This window comes from Lipotes vexillifer, unplaced genomic scaffold, assembly GCF_000442215.2.
Source record: "Lipotes vexillifer unplaced genomic scaffold, Lipotes_vexillifer_v1.1 scaffold182, whole genome shotgun sequence".
Taxonomy (NCBI): Eukaryota; Metazoa; Chordata; class Mammalia; order Artiodactyla; family Lipotidae; genus Lipotes; species Lipotes vexillifer.
In genome coordinates this window covers 8,337,040-8,361,675 of record NW_006798798.1, presented here as the reverse complement: position 1 = coordinate 8,361,675, position 24,636 = coordinate 8,337,040, and the positions used below count along the sequence as shown (strand labels likewise).

Genomic DNA, 24,636 nt, shown 5'->3' with positions numbered 1-24,636 from the left:
CAGGAATAGTACCTAGCTAGAACTTAACAGCACTATTTTGTTTTCAGCCTGTTTACTTTTGCAGTTTCCTTCTATTTATGGCCAGGGAAGCTAGGTTTCCCATTCGCAATACTCATATAAATTTCCCCTTTAAAACTTAAGTTAAAAAAGGCAGGGACTTCCCTGGTAGCACAGTGGTTAAGAATCCGCCTGCCAATGCAGGGGACACGGGTTCGAGCCCTGGTCCGGGAAGGTCCCACATGCCGTGGAGCAACTAAGCCTGTGCACCAGAACTACTGAAGCTGCGCTCTAGAGCCCGCGAGCCACAACTACTGAGCCCACGAGCCACAACTACTGAGCCCGCGTGCCGCAACTACTGAGACTGCATGCTGCAACTACTGAAGGCCGTGCACCTAGAGCCCGTGCTCCACACAGCAATGAGAAGCCCATGCTCACTGCAACTAGAGAAAGCCCGCGCACAGCAACAAAGATCCAACGCAGCCAATAAATAAATAATTTATTTTTTAAAAAGGGCAAATTGACTTGAAAGAATATTATTAAGTATATAAAAGCAAAACTGGCTAAGGAAAAATCACAAAAGACTGAAGTTCAGGAAGTACGGAGACAAGCATGGGGTGGGGGTGAGGAAGGCTGTTCTGGCTGGAGAACCACTGTTCCTTCTGGAAACACAGGATGGTCCCTCGTTCTTGGGGAGATGGGGCTCATCCCACTCCAGGAAGGCAGGAGCCAGTACAGAAACAGGTGGCAAATAGCAAATCCCAAGTAAGCTCTATTCACTCACTTTTAGATACCACTTCAGTAAATTACATCTAAGAAAAAAGTCCACTGGACTCTTCCGGAGTAACTCCTGCTCAGAGTAAAGAGAAGGCAACCAGGGCTTCCCTGGTGGCGCAGTGCTTGAGAGTCCGCCTGCCGTTGCAGGAGACGCGGGTTCGTGCCCCGTTTCGGGAAGATCCCACATGCCGCGGAGCGGCTGGGCCCGTGAGCCATGGCCGCTGAGCCTGTGCGTCCGGAGCCTGTGCTCCGCAAATGGGAGAGGCCACAACAGTGAGAGGCCCGCATAACGCAAGAAAAAGCCGCGGAGCGGCTGGGCCCGTGAGCCATGGCCGCTGAGCCTGTGCGTCCGGAGCCTGTGCTCCGCAAATGGGAGAGGCCACAACAGTGAGAGGCCCGCATAACGCAAGGAAAAAAAAAAAAAAAAAAAAAGAGAAGGCAACCAAGTTACACCAACCAGCTTTTAAAGACTTTCCATGGACATTCCAAGTTAATGCATCTGTTGTTTACGAGGGTAAGGGGAGGCGGAGGGACATGAAAGAACAACACAACCAAAAAAGGCACAACACCAAGACAAATGTCTCTGGGATTTTTATAATCTCAGGGAGACCGCTTCTTGGACAAAACTTCCCAAGCACTGACAAAGGTCACTCTTGCCAGTTAAATGTATGCAGTTTTCACTTTCCGGAGGAGGCGGGATCCTCCTCCCAGCTGCTGGTTAATTTTTCCTCCCAATAAGATCACTCTTTAAACAGAGGCTGGAATTTTAAATGATTCTGTTTCTCTTAACTCACTGAACCCTACACTCCCTGATACCTGGGTTACTGACTAAAATGTAACTCAAAAACCTTCCTGAAGAAAAGCAAGTGTTACTTGTGCCACTTTCAGACACTTTATAACAACTTCTGGCGTCTAGACAGGCAACACTGTAAAACTAAGTTTCCTTATAACTGCACTTGATGCTTTGATGTTTCAAAGTTTAACCTCATCCTAAAGGAGACTGATTTTGAGCTCTCAAACTACCCAGGACATAAAGGCTTCTTTCAAACCTCCCTGGATGACAGGATTTGTAGCTGCTCAAGTAGAAGCTTCCACCCACCTTTTAGTAGGTCAGTGTTTCAATTACCACTGCCATTGAATTACCAACTTGCTATCACTTGCCTCCTATTTCCATGAAAAAAGAAAAGGGGGGGAAGGGAGACTTAAACAAGGTAACATGAGTGCGTTTGCTATTCTGTAAAATAAATAGGTAAATAAAGGCAACGGAAGGGAACTGACCATGACTGATGAAAACACAGACATCACTAAGTGAAGGAAATAAGGATAAAGCTGGGGAAACCATTGATCTGGAATATACCAAATGCCAGACAAGAGATAAACATGTTGATAATTCAGCCATTCAGAAAACCTGAATGAGCAAGTGATACCAGAGCAAACAGCTGTTCCTTATTTTTGCCCTTTCCCTCTCCCCTCCCCCCAAAATAAGAGCAAAGGAATTTTTTTTTTTTAAAAGAACAACCCTAAGATCTGGTCAAAGGCTTGTACAATTCCCAGCACACTATAAATCAATATGGCAAAAGCCAAAAGCGTTCATCTCAACAGTCTCAGAAATTCCTTGAGCCTTCCCCAAATCAATTCCTTTCTGGCTCCATTCTCTTCGCTGTCATCTGCTAGACCAGCACTGCCAAATAACTTGTACTATTCACTCAGTTAACGCTGTAGAAGGGTGCTGTCTGGCCAAAGTCAGCCGTGACTGGAATATATGTTTAAGTGGCAGAACTCCCCACCCCAGAGGCTTCAGATTGGAATCCAGGCTTGTCCCTGCTCCCCTGACATCTGATTAAGAGGACATTTTGAGAGTGCAAGCCTACATTTTAACTGACCTCCTGTACTGCATCTCAGGAGTTTAATAGCACCAGCAGCACCTGGATATTAAAACACCACCCTCATTTCCAGGGTTGTTTTCCTCCAACACTTTCACCAAACTTTTCCCACAAGGCATCCCACTCTAGGCCAGGCAATAGGCTGCCATTAAATGAAACCATTTAGCACCAGTTCCAACTGGAGAGTGAGTCAGCTCCCAGCTGCCAAAGCAGCCTCCTTGTTGGTCTCAGGGAGGGTGTTTCAAAAGGCAGAGGGCAATCCTGGGCCCACGCCCTGGAGCGCACAGAATGAGATGAAGCAGCAGGCGCCACTCCATGGCACCAACCAGATTTCAACTCTCAGCTGAATGAGTGTGAGTGAGTACAAGGGGCGCTGTACTCCCAGGCCATCCTCCCACATCTCATCTCTTCCACAGTCATCAGAAAAGCCCTGTTCTTAAAACACATGGTGGGGGGGGGGGGGGGGGGGGGGGGGCGGGGAGGACAGAGGCTAGCAGCTAATAGCTTCCCCTACCCCTCTCCCAAGAAGGCAAACAGGATACCTGCCGCCCTCACACATTTACAGTCTTTAATTCTAGATGACAATTGAGTTTAGGTTTTTTGGGGGTTTGTTTTTGTTTTCAGTATGTAACTTATTCAGTTTTTAAAACTGCTAAGGATATGCTAGTCTCAGCCAGATCCTAAGAGGCAAGCAATTAGAGTAATGGAACAAAATAACAGACGGCTACTTTGAGGTCTCTATCATCAGCCTAAGGAAAAAACAAACAAACAAACCCTACTTGGAGAAAAACAAGACACCATCAGAACTTTCAAATAATTAACTCAAATCTAATAGAGGCTGAGCTGCCTGAGCCAAAGGTCAGGGTCTAAACACTGAGGCCCTGTAAGCAGTGATGTTTCAATGAACAGGCAACCTTAGCAAAGGAGGCAATTCCTCTTGCTGGGATGAGAAGTTCTAGATCAGCTATCAAGTGACCTCACCTGTCCAGCAGAACAGGGGGGGCAAGGCTACCCAGGCCCCTTTCAGAAACTGGGAGAGAGAACTCTGGCCCAGAGCTATAATTGCTCAAGAATTTGCTCAAAGGCCAGACCAGTCCTTCCCCCACACCCCTGGAGAAAACACGCAGAGCCTTCCCAGATCAGAACTGTTGCATAAGCTACTTATCAGGTAATGCCTTGGTTACAAGGGTCCTTAGAAGGGCTTCAGGTAGAAGTGAGAACCACCAGGAATCACACGCACCCTCGGACTTGGGCCAAACCTTGCTTAATTCCTAGAAGAATTCAATTCCACACGCTTTGAGGGCCTACAGCTATCCTGGATAATGATTTTTAGGGTATGAGAGTATGCACAGGACACTCACAGGACTGCCACTCTCCCTGTGACCAGTGGCTCAGCCTTGGAGGGGCAAGAAGGGCAATCTGTCATTCACTAAAGTGACGCTGCAGTGCAGAAAAACCCAGCCAGCCTGTCTGGGGGGAATGGGGGTGGGGGGTTCCTCTTAGAAGGAAGACAACAGCACAAACTTGTGTATATGTTCCTTTCAATTACTCCTTCTCCCATTTCAGAAAGGATCCCCACCCCATAATAGGCAGGTGCACAGCAGTGAAGCAACATTTGCCCCCAAAGTACAGCTATGTGTAAATATTTGTCGCAGTTGTATAAAGCAGGGCACACTAGAATCTGCCCCTTACTGAGAATCTAAAACAGCTAGTATTAGAGGGGTTGTGAGCCACCCTTTCCCTGAACCTTGCCTGGTCCTTGCGGAAGGGAGGAGGGAGGATGATACAACAGCAGCAGGGCCTAGGGGTTCCGGTGAGTCCCCTAGGGTGTCCCACCCAGGTCTGAATGGTGCCTCAGCCTCACCCAGCGTGCAAGGCAGACTATAACCACGAAGGAGCACACACCCTAACTCCCAGAAGGGAGTGGAAGTGAGCTAGCAAAGGGAGTCACTCTGGGAGTCGTAGAAGTCAGGAAGGGAGGGAAAGGGAAGGTCCCCACTCCCACCACCTGAGTAAAAATGTTCCGAAGCTCATTCTCCCCAAGCACCTGGAGCTGGAGAAGACAGATCCCAGACATGCTCAAAAACAACCCCGTGGCCCCCTGTTCCCCTCCCAACTTTCCAAGTCTCTTGGCAACTCTTAACCTTTTCCAGCCCGGCACTGCCCCCGGCAATAAATTACTGTTGAGACTGCAGGCTAGGTCTCTCCCCTCAAAAAGAATTTTATGTCAGAATATCTCAACCTGCCCACCCGGAGGAAGGTGGGGCAACAGATAAGGACACCACCATCAAGCCGCCCCCCCCCCGCCCCCCCAACTACTGATGAGGAAATTCAAGCAGAGGTTGGTAATTTACCCAAGGTCATGCCAGGCTCCACCCCAGGCTGCCTGGAACAGCTGCTCCCTTCACCCTTTCCCCTCCACACTGGGCTGCCTGCACGGAGCCCCCAAAGCAGCAACTCACACCCTCAAGAGGCTTCCAGCCGCACCTGCCACTCCAGCCCCTTGCCTGAGTTGGCCCCCATGATCCTGAGGAAGCTCCACCAAAGCTACCCTCCCGAAGTCCCAACACCACACACATCCATCCTTGTAGAATCACAGAAGGGACCCCTTCGACCCCTCCTCATTTCACAGATGACAGAACTGCCCTGAGATCAAGGGTCTTGCCCAAGGCCACAGAGCTGACAGCAAACCTAGGAAGAAAATTCCGATCTCCGGAACATATTAAATGCCTCCAAGTGCAAGTACTTTCCACCCTCTTCACACACAACACTTTTAAACAGCCCCCTCCCAACACACACACCCACTCAACACCCTCCTTTCTTTAGCTCTTGCTGCACATGCTCAAACTCTCTCTTCTATCAGCTTGGAGCTCTCCCCTCTCAACCAACACACCACGTTCTCAACAAGCCACCTGAAAACAGACCCTGCTCACACACACACACACACACACACACACCACGTTCTCAACATGCCACCTGAAAACAGACCCTGCTCACACACACACACACACACACACACACCACGTTCTCAACATGCCACCTGAAAACAGACCCTGCTCACACACACACACACACACACACACACCGCGCTCAACACGCCCCCTGAAAACAGACCCCGCTCACACACACACACACACACACACACACCGCGCTCAACACGCCCCCTGAAAACAGACCCCGCTCACACACACACACACACACACACACACCACGTTCTCAACATGCCACCTGAAAACAGACCCTGCTTTAGAAAGAGCTCTTCACCACCACCCCCTAAAGACACAATTCTTCTGGACACTCTCACCTCTTCCTCCCCAAACAATTTATTCTCCCTTCACAATACACACACTCTCTCCAGTCTCGGGACTGCATGTCCAGAAGCCCCCACCCCCAAATTCCTTTCTCAGTCTATCCATCACACACTCCCTTTCTAATGAGACTTTCATTACTACTCTAACCTCCCTCCCTCCCACCACCCGCCATTCCGCTCATTCTCTCCCGCCGTCCTCACCTTGTCCAGGCTACCTTAGCCTCCGGCGCCGCCAACCCTTTGCTGAGCTTTGTCTACGTTCCATCAGTTCTTCAGAACCCCTCCTCAAAACGCTCCAGGTACTCTCTGTATCCCCCCTTCGGCCTCTCCTCACCAATGAGGTCTCGGCCTCATCACATTCCTCTTTTTCTTCCTATCTCCCAATCTTTTCCTCCTCCCCGTAGAACAGCGCACCCCAAATAAATCTCACCTCCTTCAAAACCTCCTATTCACAGCTCCCTAACTTCTCTCTTCAGACCCGGAGTCCCGGAACTCCTTAGCAGCCCTCCCCGTTCTCACCCCGCAAGCTCCGGGTCCTTTCACACCCACTTCTTTCCTCAGCCTCTCTCCTCCTTCCACCTCCCCAGTCTCCCCAGTCCTCCCACTACTCTTCAGACTTCATAATCCCTTCCTTGGTACCCCTACTCCATCTTCAGACTTCCAGAATCTTCATCCCCTTTAGAAGTCCCCCAACCCGGGGCTCCCACAATCCCAACCCTCTTCAGAGGATTCCGCAATCCAAATAACCCCCTCCATACTCGAGCTCTTCAGACTCCCCCGATGCCTAATTCTGTCCTGACCCACAAATTCCAGACTCCCCCGTTTCTCTCTGAACACCCCCCAGTCCATCCTGACCCACCAGTCCCGCCTCAGACCCCATTCCATTTTAGCGTCTCCAATCATCTCGCCGGTTTCCCCCAATTCCCCGCCCAGACCCTCCAATTCCTTCATCGGGCTCCCCGATTCCTTGTTTTAGATTTCCATATTCCCTAACTCAGCCGCCAATTATTTTTTCAGACTCCCAGTTCCTTGCTCAAGTTCTGCAACTCCTCTTCAGGACTCTAAACCCCTTCCCAGACCCGCCAGTTCATTCCCAGGACGCCCAGTTCTCACCACAGACCCTCCAATTCCGTCTCAGGACCTCCCAGCCCCTTTCCGGCCCCCAGCCTCCCTCGGAAGGCCCCCCTCCAGCCCATTCGGCCCGCGGGCCGCGCACCTTGCGCTGCTGCTTCTCCCAGGCCGGGTCCAGCAGCAGGTCCCGGTCCCAGTCGTCCTCCTGGGCCATGTAGTCGCCCATGCTACCCCCGCCGCCGGCGCCATTGCTCCCGCTGCTGGGGCCGTATTGGTACGACTGGTTCGCCGCGTGGTAGTCCACCATTCCGCTGCCTCTCCCGAGCCCGTCCACTCCCGCCTCTGCTCCCGCCCCTCTGCCCGAGCCGCCTTCGCCGCCGCCGCCGCTACCGCCGCCGCTTCAGCTGCTTCAGCCCGCCCTCCGCTGACGCCTGCGCACTGCTCGCTGCGCCTGCGCACCGCGCCGCCGCCGCCGCCCTCTCGCGCGCGCGCGCCTCCTATGCCAAAAAGCACTGAAACCCCGCCTCGGAGAGCTCGGAGCCTGCGCAGAGTGCACCTCCCCTCGGCCCTTCAGCTCATGGACGAGCCGCGCCCCCTCTCCCGCGTGAGCGCGCGCGGCCTCTGCGTGTGGGCGGGGCCAGAGCATGGATGATTTGTAAGGCGGGTCTCGAAATCAGGCTTGAACCTGCTGAGGCGTGGCGTGTATTCCCATTCAGTAACAGAAATTTTACAAATATTTATTAAGCGCCCTCTGTGTGCGTTGCCAGTAAACAAGATAGACAAAACTCCCTGGCCTCATGGAACTACCTTCTAGTGAAGGGAGACAACAAACAAAATTTTAAGTACATATATATTACAGGGGGTAAGTGTTATGGAGAAAAATCATGCAGATTTGGAACGTAAACGAAGTACTCAGGGTAGCCTTTGCGGAGAAGGAGAACATTTGAACAAACATCTGAGGGATTCACGAAATGAACATGGGAGTTAGGTGGACTGGAATAGATACTGGCTGACGGGGAAGGTAGAGGATATTTTGGACTTGTCTATCTTCATTCATTCAACAAACATTTATTGGGCACCTACTGGTGTGCCAGGCCCTGTTCTTGGGTGCTGGCGATATGGTGCTGAGCATGATAAATGTGATTGGTTCTCAAGTGGCTAATACTGGGGGGGGTGCACAGCAATAAATAAATAAATACAGATAAATGACATTGCTACATTGAGGCATGTCAAGTGTAAATATCCAAAGCGGAGCTCCTCATCTTCCTCTCAGAACTGGTCACCCCACAGTCATCCCCATCCCAGTCAATGGCGCCTCCATCCTTCCAGCTGTGCAGGCAACAAAGCTTGCAGTCCTCCTTGGCTCCTCTGTCTTCACACCCCACATCCAGTTCTTCAGGAAATTGTCAGTTCCATCTTCAGAGTAGGTACGGAATCCACCCACTTCCCCTTTCCCCCACGGCCACACCCTGGTCCTGTCCAGCCTCGCCTTGTCTTCGCTTGGACCACTGCAGTAGCGTCCTCACCATCTCTCTGCTCCTCCACTCACCTCCCAACTCTCCTTCTCACAAGAAGTCAGAAGGAGCCTGTGAACACTTGAGTCAGATCAAGTCCCTCCCTCCCTGCTCAGAACCTTCCTTTGGTGCCACGTGTCAAAGTCAAGGAAAGGAGGAAAGGCTGCCGGAGTCTTCCTTGCCCTGGTGCAGCCCAGCCCAGCTTTTGAAATAACCGAGACTCCTGGGGCCTCAGCCGAACCCACAAGGTCTTCCACGTCCTGGTCATCCTGCTCCCCATTCTTATCCCAGCTCACCTGCCACTCTGCCCCTCCTCTCCGAGCTCCCGCCACACTGCTGGCCTCCTAGCTGTTCCTCCAACACACCAGGTGTGCTCCAGCCTCAAGGCCTTTGTATACGGTGATACCTTGTTACCACTGTTTGGAACACTTTCCCCAGATACTGGATCCCCAGGGCTCATAGCCTCCTCTCTTGCAGATCAGCGGAAGTACCACCTCGTGAGACGTCCCCTGACCACCTTTTCATAAATAGCATCCCACACCTTCCCAGCTTTATTCTTTCCAGAATACTGGTCACCATTTACTATACCACATGACTGGTTTATTTATCATGTTTGTTTTCTTCCCAACAATGTCAGCCCATGAATGGTGAGGACCTTTTGTTTTGGTCACTGCTGTATCTCTAGCCCCTGAAGCAGTGTCTGGCACAAGACAGAAGCTTAATAAATCCCAGATGAATGAACAGACTTAGAACCATACTGAAGAATCCGAGGAGTTTTCTTCTTTTTTTTTTTTTTTTTTTTTTTACGGCCTTGCCTCAGCACGTGGGTGTGGAGTCCCTACTGTGTGGGCCCCCAGAGGTGAGCAAGACCCAGTGACCCTCCAGAGCCCGCTGTCCAGCGGGAAGACAGACGTGGAGGCCCTCAGACATTGTACTGATTATTTAGAGGAGAGCTGGAATATAATTTTAAAAGGAGGGGGCCGTGAATAGGATGGGGGCAGGGAGAACTGTTCTTGAGTATTTTATCCGAAAAATCCAGGTGTTTTTTTTTTTTTTTTTTTTTTTTTTTTTTTACTATTTTTTGCCTGAAAAGAAGTTTTGATTTTATTCTAAGTGCAGTGGGGACATATAATGAATTTGATTCTAAGTGCAATGGTAAGTTAGGAGAGGACTGCAAGCAGGGGTGGGGTCTGATTCAACTGTCCATAGGGTCTGTCTGGCCACACAAGGGGGACAAACTGTCGAAGGTGGAGTGAGTTCAGGGAGCCCAGCGGGGAGGCTGCTGCGATGGTCCTGACGAGGCTGGACAGACAGACAAGAGGGTGGAGGAGGAGAGGCAGTGGGAGGATGTGGGAAAGTGGAGCCTCCAAGACTTAGTGTCATGAATTTGATGGGGGTGGGAGACAGGGGCGGGAAACAGCCAAGAATCAAGACTCAAGATGGCTCTAGGTTTTGGACCTAGAGCAACCTTGAGGGGAATGGGTGGGTGTCAGGGAAGGTAAGAAGGTAAGGGTTTGACTGAAGCAGAGCCTGACCGGCAATACAAAAGGACTGTGTTGCAGTCATCTGCTGGGGAAGGGGATTAGAAGACACAGCTTCTCCAGGTTATGGGAGCTACCAGGATCTCTCCTCTCCTCTCTCAAAGGCACTAGAAGAGATCCAAGGGCAAGCAAAGGAAGGGGATGATGCCTAGGTGGCAGCCCACTTTCCCAGGTAATGCCATGACCTAGCCCAAGACACGGGTGTTGGCTGTTTCCAAAGCTGGGCTGGGCTGGGTCTGGGTTGGGGCAAAGCACCCTCTTCCTGCCTAGCCTGCAGAACGAGCCCAGGACTCTTGTGCTGGGCTCTCTGGGCAGGGAAAGGCCACTCAAACAATGGGCCATCTGCCCCTCCCTGCGTGCTCCCGGTTGACACTGAGAAACCTCCCAGACCAAGGGCTCAGAGACGAAGTGGATGTCGATGTCCCCAGCCAATGAGGTTTAAATTAAAGGCTCCCTTTATTGCCAGCTTTGAGGCCACTTCCCAGCAGCCATCCATGGACAGTGCAGTAATAATAGCTACTGTTTATGGAGGGTCAAGGCGCAGCAGGCAAGAAGAGGGGGCAGGGAGAGATCCCTGAGTGAAAAGGTATGGCCAGTGGGCCCTGGCATTAGGTTCACCATTTCCACATCACCATTTCTTGGAGTTCTCGAGACTTCAGTCAGAACTTATTAAATGCTGTATCCCATTACTTGGAAATCCCCCGCAGTCTAATGGTTAGGATGTGGTACTTTCATGGCTGTGGTCCAGGTTCAATCCCTAGTCAGGGAACTAAGATCCCACAAGCCTCACAGTCAAAAAAATAAATTAGTAAGTGCTGAATTATAACAAATAAATGCTGTATCCCATTATTAATGCTACTTAGATGAAACAAAGGAGAGAGGGCTGCATCTTCTCAGGGTAGGAGCATGAACAGGTCCTGGGATGTCTAGAGGTGACTGTGGAAGCACCTGAAACAGCAGCCCTAAGCCCGAGCCACCATGACAAGTGACAAGTTGAGTGCATTAACTCACAGCAATGACTGAAGTGGGTACTCTCCCCAGCTGTAAAACTGAGGCACAGAGGGGTTGACTAACACACCCAAAGGTCACTAGGCTGGTGTTTGAACTCAGTGGCTCTGCAGAGCCAGGCCTCTTAGCTGCTCAAAGGATGATCCTCCTGGAGTAAAAGCAGGTTGGCAAAGCAGGAGAGGTTGTGGCTTCCAAACAGATAAAGGCCATTTCCTCCTCCCCTGCAGGGTGGCCATGGCCCATTGTACCCTACATAAGGGCAATGCTACGTTGGTGAGTGTGCCCACCCAGAACGGGTGCCTTTTGCTGACTCACACGACCAAATGGGTGGGTAACAGCATCCCAGTCTCCCCTCCTTCTACCCCCCTTAGAGCTAGCTCCCAATTCCTGAGCTGCGAAAGCACCCTTTGTCCCCAGGGTTTGGGCATGCCCTAGTTCTGGATCCTGCTCAGGTCTGATCCCAGGGCAAAGGGTGTCCCGTCCGGCCCTGGCTCCCCAAGTCAGGGCCCTCAGAGAACGAAGGGTATGAGTGCTGGCAAGTGGGGAGGGCTGGGAAGGCTGGCAGCACAGGCTCACCTGCCCTTTCCGTGGGCAGAGTCCACACATATGGTCATTTGAGAATGAGGCGCTCCCTCGGGGGCACCAGCAGTCTATGTACAGGGATGTGCATCTATTGTGTCATTTGATTTCCTCCACTTTCCCCAGTCACTGTTGTCCCCACTCCCTCTTCCTGCAGGCAACAGGCTCACAGGTGAAGACACCCGCCCAAAGTCACTCCGCCAGAATGTCTGGAATACCTTATAAAATGCGAATAACCAACCTAAGGTCACTCTGCCAGAATGTCTGGAATACTTTGTAAAATGCAAATAACCAACCCAACTAAGGATCATGTGACGTGTGCTAGGCCTCCTGGCCACTGTAGGCTGGGACTTGGCATGGGGTAGGGGTGGAATGGCCTGGCCTCAAATCCCAATTTTCTTATAAAGTCTCACCAAACAGAAGAGTGCTGGGGACTAGTTTGCAACACTGGCGACAAACTCTTCTGACTCTGAAATTAACGACTCCAGTTTTCCAAGCGCCAAAATCAGGCCAGGTCCTGATCTGAGGAATTTACCAGCCAGAGCTCACAGAATCCTCATGACTCTGACAAGGGTGCATTATTCTCTCCCTTTCACAGATGAGGAAACTGAGGAACAGAAAGCAAGGACACAAAACCGCTTGAGCAAGCAGCCAGAATCCCCCCCCTCAAACTCACCCCTCCAGCCACTGCCTCAGGGCCACTAGTGGCTGCATCTGTGAGGGCCAAGGGCAAAGCCGGTGCCTCTCCCTCACCAGGAACCCAGTGGCCACACCTGTTCGCCTAGGTTTTCAGGAGGACAGAAGAGCCCAAGCTGGCCCCAGGTGCAGGGCTGGGCTCCTACATCCCATTCACACCCTCCTCCTTGCTGACTCACCCACAGCCCATTCATACCCTCCTCCTTGCTGACTCACCCACAGCCCATTCACACCCTCCTTGCTGACTCACGGGCTGCGTGCCCTCCACTTGCGACCTGACAGGTCAGGAAGGTGGTGATGGAGATCAAAGGAAGCTTGGCTGCTGGTGGACGTGGGTGTGGGCAGCCAGAACAGAGGTGCCCCCAGCACAGGGCCATGCGAGGTCTGCTCCCCCGGCAGGAGAGGGGCAGAGTCAGGAAGCCAACAAGAAGATAACAGGGCTAAGAAGTCAACAAGTCTTTATTAAACGCCTGCAAAGTTACTGGGAGGAGGCCATGATGCTGGACACACCTGTTGAAAGGGAAGGCCAGGGTCAACGTGAGCAGAATGGGAGACAAACCTCTAGCCACCAACCACGGCGCCCATGATTGTTTAGGGGCAGATGATCACAGACCCCCTCAGTCACCATCACAAAGGCAGTAGAGTTAAAAGTCTGGAGTCTGGAACAAGGAGGCCTAGGTTCAAGTCGTGGCTCCGCCCTGTACCGGGGGCAGGGTTGGGGGTGTGTGACCTCAAGCAAGTCACTAAACATCAGTTTCCCACCTATAAGAACCATCTACCCTATGGGATTAAATGATGGCCTTAGAACAATGCCTGTTACTAAGTTAAGTGTGGCTCGCTATCATCATCACCGTCATAGTAACATTTATTACGTACTGTTTGCAAGACACTCTGAGCACTGAACTTCCATCTCCTCACTGCAGAACCCTTTGCTCCAGTGAGTTCTCTCAGAGAACCCCACCCAGTGGGCACATCTCATTTAGAGTGAGGGTCCACAGCCCCCAAACGTAGAGATGACTGCCCGCTCAATCTTGTTTCTCAATTAAGCAGCAACTTGGTTTGTACTCAGAGGCCACACCGTACCAGTCCGTATCTTTAAAACACCAGAATCACACTCAAGAGGGCAGGGAGGGGACCCAGGGCCTAAGGAAGCAGCCCTTCCCTGTCCCCCGGTTCTCTCTCACTCCAAGACATCCATGCAGCGCAAAGGTGAGAGAGCGCGTGCTAATGGAACAGCAAGTTTGCTCCAGTTGAGCAGCCAGTGGAGTCTGTGTTAGGTAATGTATACGTGATGGTGACAACAAGGGTAACCTTCAGTGAGCTGTGGGACTGGTTCCTTGCTAAGTGGTGCGTGTGGATTGCCTCACTTCACACTCACACCTCCATGAGGTGCCTATCGTGGTGGTGTTCGGTTACTTACAATAATGGCACCTACCTTACGGGGGTGACCTGAGGACCAATGACTTAAAAAGTGTAAAGAACTACAGTGTTTGTTATAATCATTGGTGCCATCATCCCCACTTTATACGTGAGAAAACTGAGGCACAGAGAGGTAAAAATCTCGTGCCCAAAGTTACACAGCTATGAAATAAATAACCAAGATCCCACCCAGCTAGCCGGACTGCAGAGCCTGCACTTCCTGGTTGGTGTTTTGCTGCGTTTTAGCAGATGCGGGGCTGAGGCCCCGAGAGCCCTGGGATCAGTGAAGGTGCGGGGACACCCTGCAAGGCCCCTCCAGACCCCAGGAAGTCTTACTGAGTGCTTCAGGGCAGGATACAGTACCCAGAATTCCAGGGGAGGACACCCAGCATCCTCTGCCATCCCTCCCTGGGCAGGCGGCCTGGGACCGAAGAGGTCAGGGGAGTCTGGCAGATGCCAATCTCCTGGCCTTGAACCAGAACCTCTTTACCTGGGTCCTTTGGGGCCCCAGCCCTGGTCTGTCAAAGGGCACCTCCTCAGGCCACCACTCACTGTCAAAGTCGATCTTCTCTACGATGTTCTTGGGCTTAATGCTCTCTTCCTGGCTACAGATGAAGATCTGGCCCGACTCATCGGTGCTCCAGCCGTACTTGCTCATCCACACCTTTAGCTGGCTGTCTGCAGGGGACACAGCAGCACAGGGGCTTTGCGCACTCTGATCCCACAGCACCGGGGGGCCAAGGTATCCTCCTTCCCTGCCTTCAGCCGTCCCCGTCTCCTGCTGCCAGCCTGGTGCTTCTAGAGTTCATTCTCCGAACAGCAGCCAGAGGGAGCCTTTTAGCCTTCTCATCCTTCCCATTACAGGGCTTTTGTCTTAGCCTCCTTTCATTTTCTATTTACCTCTCCCAGTTCGAAGCTCGGCTCCTAATGACAGCAGTGTACTTACTTATCTGCCCTTCCCCACAATCTACGTGAAATGGCTTCAAAATTAGGATGTCATCATTACCACTAACAATAAGCTTACGGCACCAGGTTTAAGCATTTCTTTGCAACTGTTTTTTGCCTTTAGAAAATATGCCTGTAAGGTTGCCCAGCCAGAGAAGTGTTCTGTTCCTTGAAATAACGCTTTTCTGTATGACTATTATTCGTCTGTTTCTCTTTACATTCAATTCTAAGGGTTGTTTCATCCCCTTTTGATTTAATTTCACTTTTAAATATGTAAAACATCTATCCGAGGTAAAGCACTTAGTATAGTGCCTGACACAAAGTGCCCTCTAAAAGTTAGCTTCCACTGAAAACAAACAAACATCCCACAAAAAACCCACCTGGCTCAAAAGGCAAAACTACCCAAGACGGCACTCAGAGAAATCTCTCCCCCAGCCCACCACTCTCCTCTCTGTTCTGACTTCCGGCCCCCAGGGAGTAACCATTTTCCTTAGTTCTTTTATTTTTCCTTCTTGCGTTTCTTTTTGCAAAATGAGCAAATACACACACGTTTTTTTTTTCTTTTTGGAGGGATCTTTTTTTTTTTTTTTTTTTTTTTTGCAGTACGCGGGCCTCTCACTGTTGTGGCCTCTCCCATTGCGGAACACAGGCTCCGGACGCACAGGCCCAGCGGCCATGGGTCCCTGCATCGGCAGGCGGACTCTCAACCACTGCTCCACCTGGGAAGCCCTTGGAGGGATCTTTAAAAACATAAATCTGATCAGGTCCCTCTCTGCTCAGATCCTCCTGTGGCTCCATCTCACTCGGGGTAAAGGACAAAGTCCTCAGGCAGGAGGCTCCTCAGTATCTGAAGCCCCTCCCACCACCACCTCTCTGCCCTCAGCTACGCCCCCTCACTCACCCTGCTCTAGCCTAGGGCTTCCTGGCTGCTCTGTGAGCACACAGGATCCTCACATTTGCTCTACCCTCAGGCTGTAACCGTTCAGATGCTGCACCTCCTCACCTCCATGTGCCTCCTGTCCCCCCGCCCCTCGCCCGCCCCAGCCCTCTCTAGGGGCTGTCATGCATGAATTCCCACTGGACATGTACATCTTCATTTGTCATCTGCTTTGCCAACTCCACAAGAACGAATCTGTGTCATTCTGTGTTGTTCACTGCCGTGGCCCCAGGGCCTTGAACACAGAATAGGCGTTGAATTAATTTACGCAGAATAAATGAATGAATGCCATAGGATCCCCGCCAAAGAAGGGAACATTTTACACTAATTCCTTATTCCCTCCCTGGGCCTTCAATAATGACCTGGTGAGGCAGGGGTGGGCCCATCTGAGAAGCTGGCTGAGGCCCACCGCCCTCCTCACTCGCAACCTCCTAAACAGGCACTAGGGACCCAGAGGGGGCCTTACCTGTCAGATCTCCAAGCATCTCAGCCAGCAGCCAGCGATCAATGTGCTGATAAGTAATGCCCACAACATGGCAGATAACTGTGGAAATTAGGGACAAAGATGATGAAGGTCCACCCCCAAGACCCTGCTGCCACTCCCTCCCCCACAGCAGGGAGCCCAAGCTCAGAGAGGAACTTACATTTTCGGACAGAGTCTTCAAAGCCAGTTATACCTTCCAAGAGGTCCATGTTTTCATCCAGGGCTTGCTGTGTGGGGATTTACAATGTTGAAATAACATTAACATCAATAATGTCAAGAATATTAACACTGACAATAGCAGAAGTGAACACCCCAGCATTCACCCCACATGCCAGCCCTTCTTCTGTGTGCAACCTTATGATGGAACAGTTGCTGTTTTTTTTGCCCATTTTATTTTTCTCTCTGGCTGCCCCGTGCGGCATGTGGGATCTTAGTTCCCTGACCAGGGATCGAACCCGCACCCCCTGTAGTGGAAGTACAGAGTCTTAACCACTCGACCGCCAGGGAAGTCCCTTGCGCATTTTAGAGATGAGGAAATCAAAGGTCAGAGCAGCTAAGTGATTTGCCCAAAGTCACAGAGCTGGGGTTTGAACCTGGCAGGCAGAAACCACAGTCCCAAGAGAGGAGACAGATACCTATCAGCTACCTACACTCACCCACCTCCTCTTGGCTCCCATCTCCGAGAAAAGGGCAACGGTCCTACCACAGCCCACGAGGCCCCCCCAGGATCTGCCCGCTACCTCCTCCCACTCACCCCCTCATGCCAGCCACAGGGGCTCCTCGCTGCCCCTTAGAAATCCCAGACACCCGCCCACCTCAAGGTCTCTGTGCTGGCTGCCTTGGGGGCTGGGACTCTCCCCCATGGCTACCACTCCCACCTCCTTCAGGCCTCTGCTCAAATGCCACCTTCCTAGCCAGGGCGCCCCCCCAACCTCAGTTAGAGAAACGAGGAACCTGCAAGGACAACGGGAAGGAGCAGCCGGTGCAGCGGGATGAAAGCCAGGAAAGCAGCTGTCCCGGAGGCCGAGAGACGCTGGCCTGGCAGCTGAGCCGGGGCCTGAGAACTTCCTACCGGACCTAGCAATGGGGACGTCAGTGTGGGTCTCAACGAGTGGTTCCACGGCCTGTGTGCGGGTTGAGGGGGGGGGGCAGAGGCTTGGTCATAAAGGCCTGAATGCACTGAACGGCGTGAGTTCATGTGAGCAGGGGGAGAGGGGAGGCTGAGCACAGGCAACCTGGCCCAGGGGCGGGCCGACCGACAGTCCCAATTCACCTGAGACTGAGGGTTTCCTGGGATGTGAGACTTTCAGCTTGAAAACCAGGAAAGCCCTGGGCAAACTGGGCCAGCCAGTGCCCCAGGCGGGAGCATGGCTGGAAGGGGAGCAGAGGGAGCGGGTGGGAGGCAGAACTGGTGGGGAGTGTGGAGGTCCAGGGAGCATTCTCTTTTTTAGGCTAGAACTCACTGCAGTGTGGACATGTTCCGTGGTGACAGAAAGAGTGCAGGAAGGCCAAGTTTGCTGCTATCAGAGACTGGGGAGAATGGCTGGGGTGATGCTGCTGAGTGGGCCAGGGGGAAGGGGGTTGGTGCACCGGAGCAGGGGTGCCTGCGACAGGAGGAGGGACAGGTCGCCCATGAAAAGAGAAAAGTGCTCCGTCAGCTGCCAGTAGACGTCTGGCCAGGGGCAGGAAGTTCTGCTTTGGCTGCTTCTATTTTCCCATGAAATGAGAAGCCGGATCGTAAGCTGAGGTGGGGAGAAAGTGGTGGTGATGGGCAGCTGTCCAGGCGAGGGGGAGGGAAGCAAGGCCCCAGGCCAGGAGGAGCTGAGGAGCGGGTCTGCTGGGTCTTCTCCAGCCTGGAGCATCCCCTCAGACACAGGTGTCGAGGGGAGGAGCGTGCGCCTTGCGCTGAAGGAGGAAGCAGAACAGAGGACTGGGGCTGCTGGCCAGGCCCAAGAATGTCGGGTCGGAGACTTGACCTCATGGGGGCGAGCTGGGAAGCGAGGAGGGAGTGGTCGGAGGGTGGAAACGTTTGACATTCATGGGCAGAAGAGGAGGCAGTTGAGTACAGGCCGGTCACCAAGGATAAGTGTTTAAAATCCCTAAGCCTAGACCACACCTGGACCAATTACATCAGATTCTGTGAAGGCAGGATTCACGTGTTAGTATTTGTTTTTGTAATTCCTCAGGGGTCCAATGTGCTGAGAACTGGTCTAGGATGTGACTGGGAGTGAGGGGCTCGGGACACAGGTAGGACAAGAAATCCGGAAACTGAGAAGTCAGGGTGGTGGAAGGATCACGGATCTGCCCTTTCAAGTATCTGAGAATAAAGACAGGAATGGTAAAGAGTGGCAGTGAGCTAAATTCTTCACAAAAATGAGGAATAGTCATGGGGGGCGGGCAGGGGGGTGCTGATATCAACAAAATGGGGCAGGAAGTGCTATCACAGGCGCTTCGGGGCTGGGGGCTGGGGGAGGGGAGATGGGAGCACTATTCACAATAACCAAGACATGAAAACAACCTAAATGCCCATCGACAGATGAATGGTTAAAGAAGATACGGTACATAGCTACACTGGAATACTACTCAGCCGTAAAAGAATGAAATGATGCCATCTGCAGCAACATGGATGGACCTAGAGATTATCGTACTAAGTGAAGTAAGTCAGAAAGAGAAAGACAAATATACGATATCACTTACATGAGGAATCTAGAATATACACAAATGAACTTATCTGTAGAACAGAAACAGACTCATAGACATAGAGAACAGACTTGTGGTTCCCAAGGGGGAGGGGAGGGGAGGGGGAGGAGGAAGGGGGAGGAGAGAGCCCGCCCGCATAAGCACCCTTCTGAGCTCTGCGGGCAGAGGAGAGGACCTGGGAGTCCTGGCTCTGGGTGAGGATGACCATTCCATGTGACCACACACGCAAAGCTCTGAGCACAGGGCCCACTGCCACGGAGGCAGCCAACAAATGTGCATGGACATGACTTTTTTTTTTTTTTTGGTACGTGGGCCTCTCACTGTTGTGGCCTCTCCTGTTGCGGAGCAAAGGCTCCGGACGCGCAGGCTCAGTGGCCATGGCTCATGGGCCCAGCCGCTCCACGGCATGTGGGATCCTCCCAGACCAGGGCATGAACCCGTGTCCCCTGCATTGGCAGGCGGACTCTCAGCCACTGTGCCTCCAGGGAAGCCCTGGCCGTGACTTTTAGAGTCTCTCCCGCGTGGCCCAGTCACCACCCTGCCCACGGACCCAAGAGAAGTTACCCAGAAGGCCTGGAAGTGGCATGTCTCCAGCAAGTCTCCGAGGTACAAAATCTGCCGGATGGGCCGTTCTTCTTGCTGGGAGGAAGCGTTAAGGGCAAAAGGCCTTGGAGCCCGAGGGGGCTGCTGCTGACCCTAGACCAGCCCGCCCACCTTCTGTGCATCGCAGCACGCTCGTAATGGCAAAAGTGATTAACACCCTAATGACCCAGTGATGGGGACAATTCAACTGTGGCTGCCCCACACACTGAGATCAAGTCACCTCTTATAGAAGTGACATGGAGAAAGCGATGAGGCACACTGTGATAAGAAAAAAGCAAGATGCAGAACGATGTGTGTAACAGCCCACCATTTGGGTGGGGAGGAATATATGTCTATAAACACCTGTACTTATGTACCTGTAGGGTATCTGTGGAAAGGCAGCCAAGAACTGCAAACAACTGCTGTCTTCGGGGAGGGGAGTAGGTGGCTGTGGGATGGGGAGGGAGGAAGCCTTGGCTTTTTCACTGTACACTTTGTTGTACTTTGAACAGTGGACAACGTGCCTTTTTTAAGCCACCGGAACAGACCTCTGGGGAAGGTGGACAGTTTCTCAGAAGGCAGGTGCTCCCATGGACACACCTGGCAGAGCAGGTTCAATGAGGAAGACGCTTCTCAGCCCAGCCACCAGTGAGCAGGCCAGTTTATTGATTTTTCACTCAGTATTTCTTCACTGAAGACCAGCACTGTGCCAGGCCCTGAGGTTACATACAGTGAAGTTCAGCTGACAATCTAGCTCTTCACGGCTCCTGCATTTTGTCTGGTGGTCTTTACTCAGCTAGGAAGCCGCATGGGAATCTTTCTAAAGCATAAATCTACCCATAGCACTCTGCAGCTTTAAAGCCTTCTACGGCCCCCCCTTTTGAGTTTGACCAATTCCGCGGCGCAGCTATGCCAAACTTCCTCTGCTGCCTCTGAAATACAGCACTGAGCTCTTTTCCTCCTCCTTTCCCCACACACTATTCCCTCTGCCTGGATCACCCTTCCCTACCGCTTCACCTAATTCCTCAACTTTCATGTGTTCCCTCCTCCTCCAGTAAGCTTTCCTAGCATCCAGGCAGGTTCAGATGCCTCTTGCTCTCTAACCCCAAGCCCTGACTATTTCAGGCTGTCGCCAACAGGACAGGTCTCCCCCACTGGACTGTGAGCTCCGTGAGGGCAGAGGGCCAGGCCCTCCTCAGCCTCCACAGTGCTCCAGTCCCAGCCAGCACCGGGCCAAGCTCAGAGCTCAGTGTCTGTGGCTGAACTCAGACCACTTCCCCATGAATTCAGCTACCCTGCCCCGCCCCCTCCCACACACCCAGCCTGGGAAATGGGAAGGATACATGGGCCTGGTCGATCATGCACTTGCACAGCGTGAAGTCGGTGTGGGGCAGGTTGGTGAGGGCCTTTAGCAGGATCTGGGCGGTGACTGTGGTCTGGAAGAAGGCTGGGTTGAACTGGTACCTGAGAAGGGGAACAAGAGACACAGTAGCAGTGCTGTCTCCAGGTCCCTGGGCCTCACCAGGTGCCAGACAGGCTGCCCACTGCTTCGGCCCAGAGTCCGGGAGCTGGACTCGCCTGGGCTCCGATCCCAACCACACCACTCTCTGGCTGTGTGACCTTAACCTCCTTGACCCTACTTTCCTGCTCTGTAGATGCGGACAGTTAATCCTCACAACCATGCAGTAAGGCAGACAGTGTTGAGTGATTCACAAACAAATGAGTACATAAGAGGCAGTCTGCAGTAGTGGTCAAGGCTCTAGAGCCAACTGCCTGGGTTTAAACTTCACTGCTGAGTGACCTTGGACTACTTATTTATTTATTTGTTTGTTTGTTTGGTGGGGACTAGCGGATTACTTATTTTAAATGCTCTGTGCATTGGTTTCCTCCCTTGCAAGAGGGGACAATAACAACCATATCTAGCTCTCAAGGGCAACTGAGCTCACAATTAACTCACATCTAAGTGAGTTAATACACACAAAGCTTCCAGCACAGCAGCTGCCACATGGGGAGCACTCACTAAGCAGCGGTTATCACCAATAACAACCCAAACAACCTCACAAATACAAGTGTTATCTCCATTTTATTGATGGCAAAACCAAGGCTATGCAAGCTATAAAAATTACACAGCTGGTAGTATGTCAATGAAGCACTGAGGAGGAAGAACCCAAATGCCCACTAACAGGAGAACAGATAATTAAGACACAGACACACATGGAACACTATACAGCAATGACAACAAACAAACTGCAGCCACACAGAAAAAGGATGGAGCTCACAAACCCAGGGCCAAGTGGAAGATGCCAGACGCAGAAGAGCTCCAGCTGTATAATTACACTTATGTCAAGGTCAAAGCAGGCAAACCTGAACTAAGCTAATCAGGATGCGTGTGTATGTGTGCGTGTGCACGTGCACATGCAGTAAATTCCCATAAAGCCAGGCCATGAGAGCATACCACGAGAGTGGTTACCAGGGTCAGGGTGGTTGGCACAAAGCACATGGGGCAAAGGACCAGGGGCGCTAGCAACACTCAGTTTTTCAATTTGGATGGTGATTACACAGGTATTCATTTATAATTGCTTGTTAAACTATACATTCGTTTTATGTACTAGCCTGTCTGTGTGTTTTTATTTAAAAGCCATCCCTCCTCCAGCCCCAACTTCTCTGGCTTCCTAGTCTTGCACATTAAGAGAAACCACATCCTATCCAAAATATCAATATATAAAGAGCTCATACAACTCAATACCAACAAACAAACAACCCTATTAAAAAATGGGCAGAAGACCTGAATAGACGTTTTTCCAAAGAAGACGTACAGATGGTCAACAGGCACATAATGAGATGCTCAACATTGCTAATCATCAGGAAAATGCAAATCAAAACCACAATGAGATATCACTTCACATCTGTCAAAATGGCTATCATCAAAAAAACAAATAACAAAGCACTGGCGAGGATGTGGAGAAGAGAGAACTCTCGTAGGTTGTTAGTGAGATGTGAATTGGTGCAGTCACTATGGAAAACAGTATGGAACTTCCCCCCAAAATTAAAAACAGAACTACCATATGATCCAGCAATTCCACTCCTGGGTACATATCTGAAGAAAATAAAAACACTAATTCGAAAGATACATGCACCCCAATGTTCAGAGCAGCACCATTTACAATAGCCAAGATCTGGAAGCAACTTAAGTGTCCATCAACAGATGAATGGATAAAGAAAATGTGGTACATATAAACACATACACACAATGGAATATTACTCATCCATTTAAAGAAAAAAAAAAAAGAATGGAAATTTGCCATTTGCAACAACATGGATGGACCTAGAGGATATCATGCTTGGTGATGTAAGTCAGACAAGGAAAGGCAAATACCATATGTTTTCACTTCTATGTGGAATCTAAAAAATAAAACAAACGAACACAACAAAACAAACAGACTCATAGGTACAGAGAACAAGCTAGTGGTTAACGGAGGGGAGTGGGGTGGGGGAGTGGCAAAACAGGGGAAGATAGGGCATTAAGAGGTAAAAACTACAATGTATAAAATAAATAAGATACAAGGATGTAATGTACAACACAGAGAATATAACCAATATTGTATAATAACTTTAAACGGAGCATAATCTATAAAAATATCCAAACACTATGTTGTACACCCGAAACTAATACAACATTGTAAATCAACTATATTTCAACTTTGAAAAAGAGAGAGAAGCCACATCCTGCAGGCTACCCTCAACTCCCACCCCACCCAGTGCTGGGAGTGCTGGCTACTGGCATGGGGGTGGGGATGGAGGCAGACACTCACAGCTTCAGGACAGCCAGGTTGGCTTCCAGATCATAGGCATTCTCCTTGGCTTGTGTCTCCACATAGCGCTCCAGGGTGGCCAGATTCTCAGGATTGTACCTAGAGTAGAGGAGACAAGAGCTGAGGCCCGTCACTCTATGGAACCCGGTGGGGGGTGGAGGGCACTGTAGCCTGCTCCTCCCTCTTCCTTTCTTCCCTCCCTCTACATCTGTCACTGGCCATTCGCTCTACTCAAATACTGAATCAGCTCTATGACCTCTACCGAAGCTTATCCAGATCCCAGACCTAAGCGTAACCTCTAAACCCCGTCAGAACCCTGGAGTCTTTTCTAGGATGCCTCCTCAATCTCTCAGCCAACCAGCCCTTGCCGCCTGTATACCTGGTCCCCTGGACATCTTCGCCACCCACCCCTTCCTTCTGTCCCCAAACCCCACTGTGGTCTAGGCCCATCCTCTCCTGCCTAGCTTCCCTCATCCCAGCCCCGACCAATCTACCTGCGCTTCCCCCATCACCGCTCTGACCACTCCTGGCTATCACTGTCTATTGTCTGGTCTGCCTGGACTCTCAACTAGGAACTGCATGAAAGCATGACCTTTGGCTGTTTTTGGTCACCTCTGGTCCGCAGCATTGCCCAGAAATGACCTAGTAGATTTTAGTAAACATGTGTTCAATGAATGACATGAGGGATAAAAGGGAGAGCAATAAAGAGGCACAGTGAGACTGAGGAACAGAGAGAGGAAACTGAGGGGCTGATAGAGGGAAAGCTGAGGAGCAGAGAGGGCGGGCTTAAAGCAATTAAAGCAATTAAAGAGGGGGAGACTGAGCGGTAGGCAAGGCTACCTCCTGCCTTTAGGCCTTTACAGTGCTTTCCTTAAACATGTCCTCCAGGATGACTGAAAAATCCCACCCCTTGCTGTCTCCAGAAAAGCCTCTCCTCCACCGCTCTTGGCCAGAAGCGCTCCCTCCGCCCAGGCTCAGACCTGTCGATCCCCTTGAGCAACTTGCCCACGTTCGCCCTCATCTGCTCGAACATCGCCATGACTGCTGTCGCCTCCCACACCAGGGCTGCAGCCGAAGTCCCGGCCGGCACTGCGTCCTCGAGAACTGGAAGAGGAAGAGCTGGTGGAAACGGAAACTACGTCTTTGTTTTCTCTCCAGCCCGAGTAGCGGCGAAGGTGTGGGGAAGCTCTGGAGGCTACTGCCACGCTTTCCTGCTGCCACGTGACTTCTTCCCAGCGGCACAGTTAGCGCGTGCGCATACGCTCTACCCGAGCAGAACCAACGGCGCGAGAAAAGACCTAGTCTAGCCCAGTGCGCAGGCGCCTCTAGAGGCGAGGAGGCGGGGCTAAGTTTTTCCGGGGCCTAGCGTATCCAGTTCTAG

General features: G+C 51.5%; 2 protein-coding genes across 7 annotated transcripts in view; both read right to left on the bottom strand.

Moving 5' to 3' along the window:
• Positions 1-7,390, bottom strand: part of ACTN4 (actinin alpha 4) — a 75,025-nt gene extending 67,635 nt beyond the window's left edge. For 3 of the 4 annotated variants that reach the window (XM_007471080.1, XM_007471079.1, XM_007471081.1), the window contains exon 1: positions 7,184-7,390. In XM_007471080.1, coding sequence (XP_007471142.1) covers positions 7,184-7,345 — 162 coding nt within the window. In that variant the 5' untranslated portion in view covers positions 7,346-7,390. The remainder of the gene's footprint in view (positions 1-7,183) is intronic. The other variant, XM_007471082.1, reaches the window with a different exon arrangement.
• Positions 7,391-12,815: 5,425 nt separating this feature from the next.
• EIF3K (eukaryotic translation initiation factor 3 subunit K) lies at positions 12,816-24,482 on the bottom strand. Of its 3 annotated transcripts, XM_007471077.1 has the most exons (8): positions 24,236-24,482; positions 23,256-23,354; positions 20,787-20,907; positions 19,426-19,500; positions 16,322-16,388; positions 16,144-16,221; positions 14,348-14,473; positions 12,816-12,886 (listed from the first exon to the last, which is right to left on the bottom strand). In XM_007471077.1, the coding sequence occupies exons 1-8, from the start codon at positions 24,292-24,294 to the stop codon at positions 12,855-12,857; spliced, it is 657 nt and encodes a 218-aa protein (XP_007471139.1). In that variant the 5' UTR covers positions 24,295-24,482; the 3' UTR covers positions 12,816-12,854. The 3 variants fall into 3 exon arrangements, with proteins under 3 accessions (XP_007471139.1, XP_007471140.1, XP_007471138.1); XM_007471078.1 differs by lacking the exon at positions 23,256-23,354 and having other exon boundaries at positions 12,823-12,886; XM_007471076.1 differs by lacking the exon at positions 12,816-12,886 and having other exon boundaries at positions 14,232-14,473; positions 24,236-24,363.
• Positions 24,483-24,636: the final 154 nt, after the last annotated feature.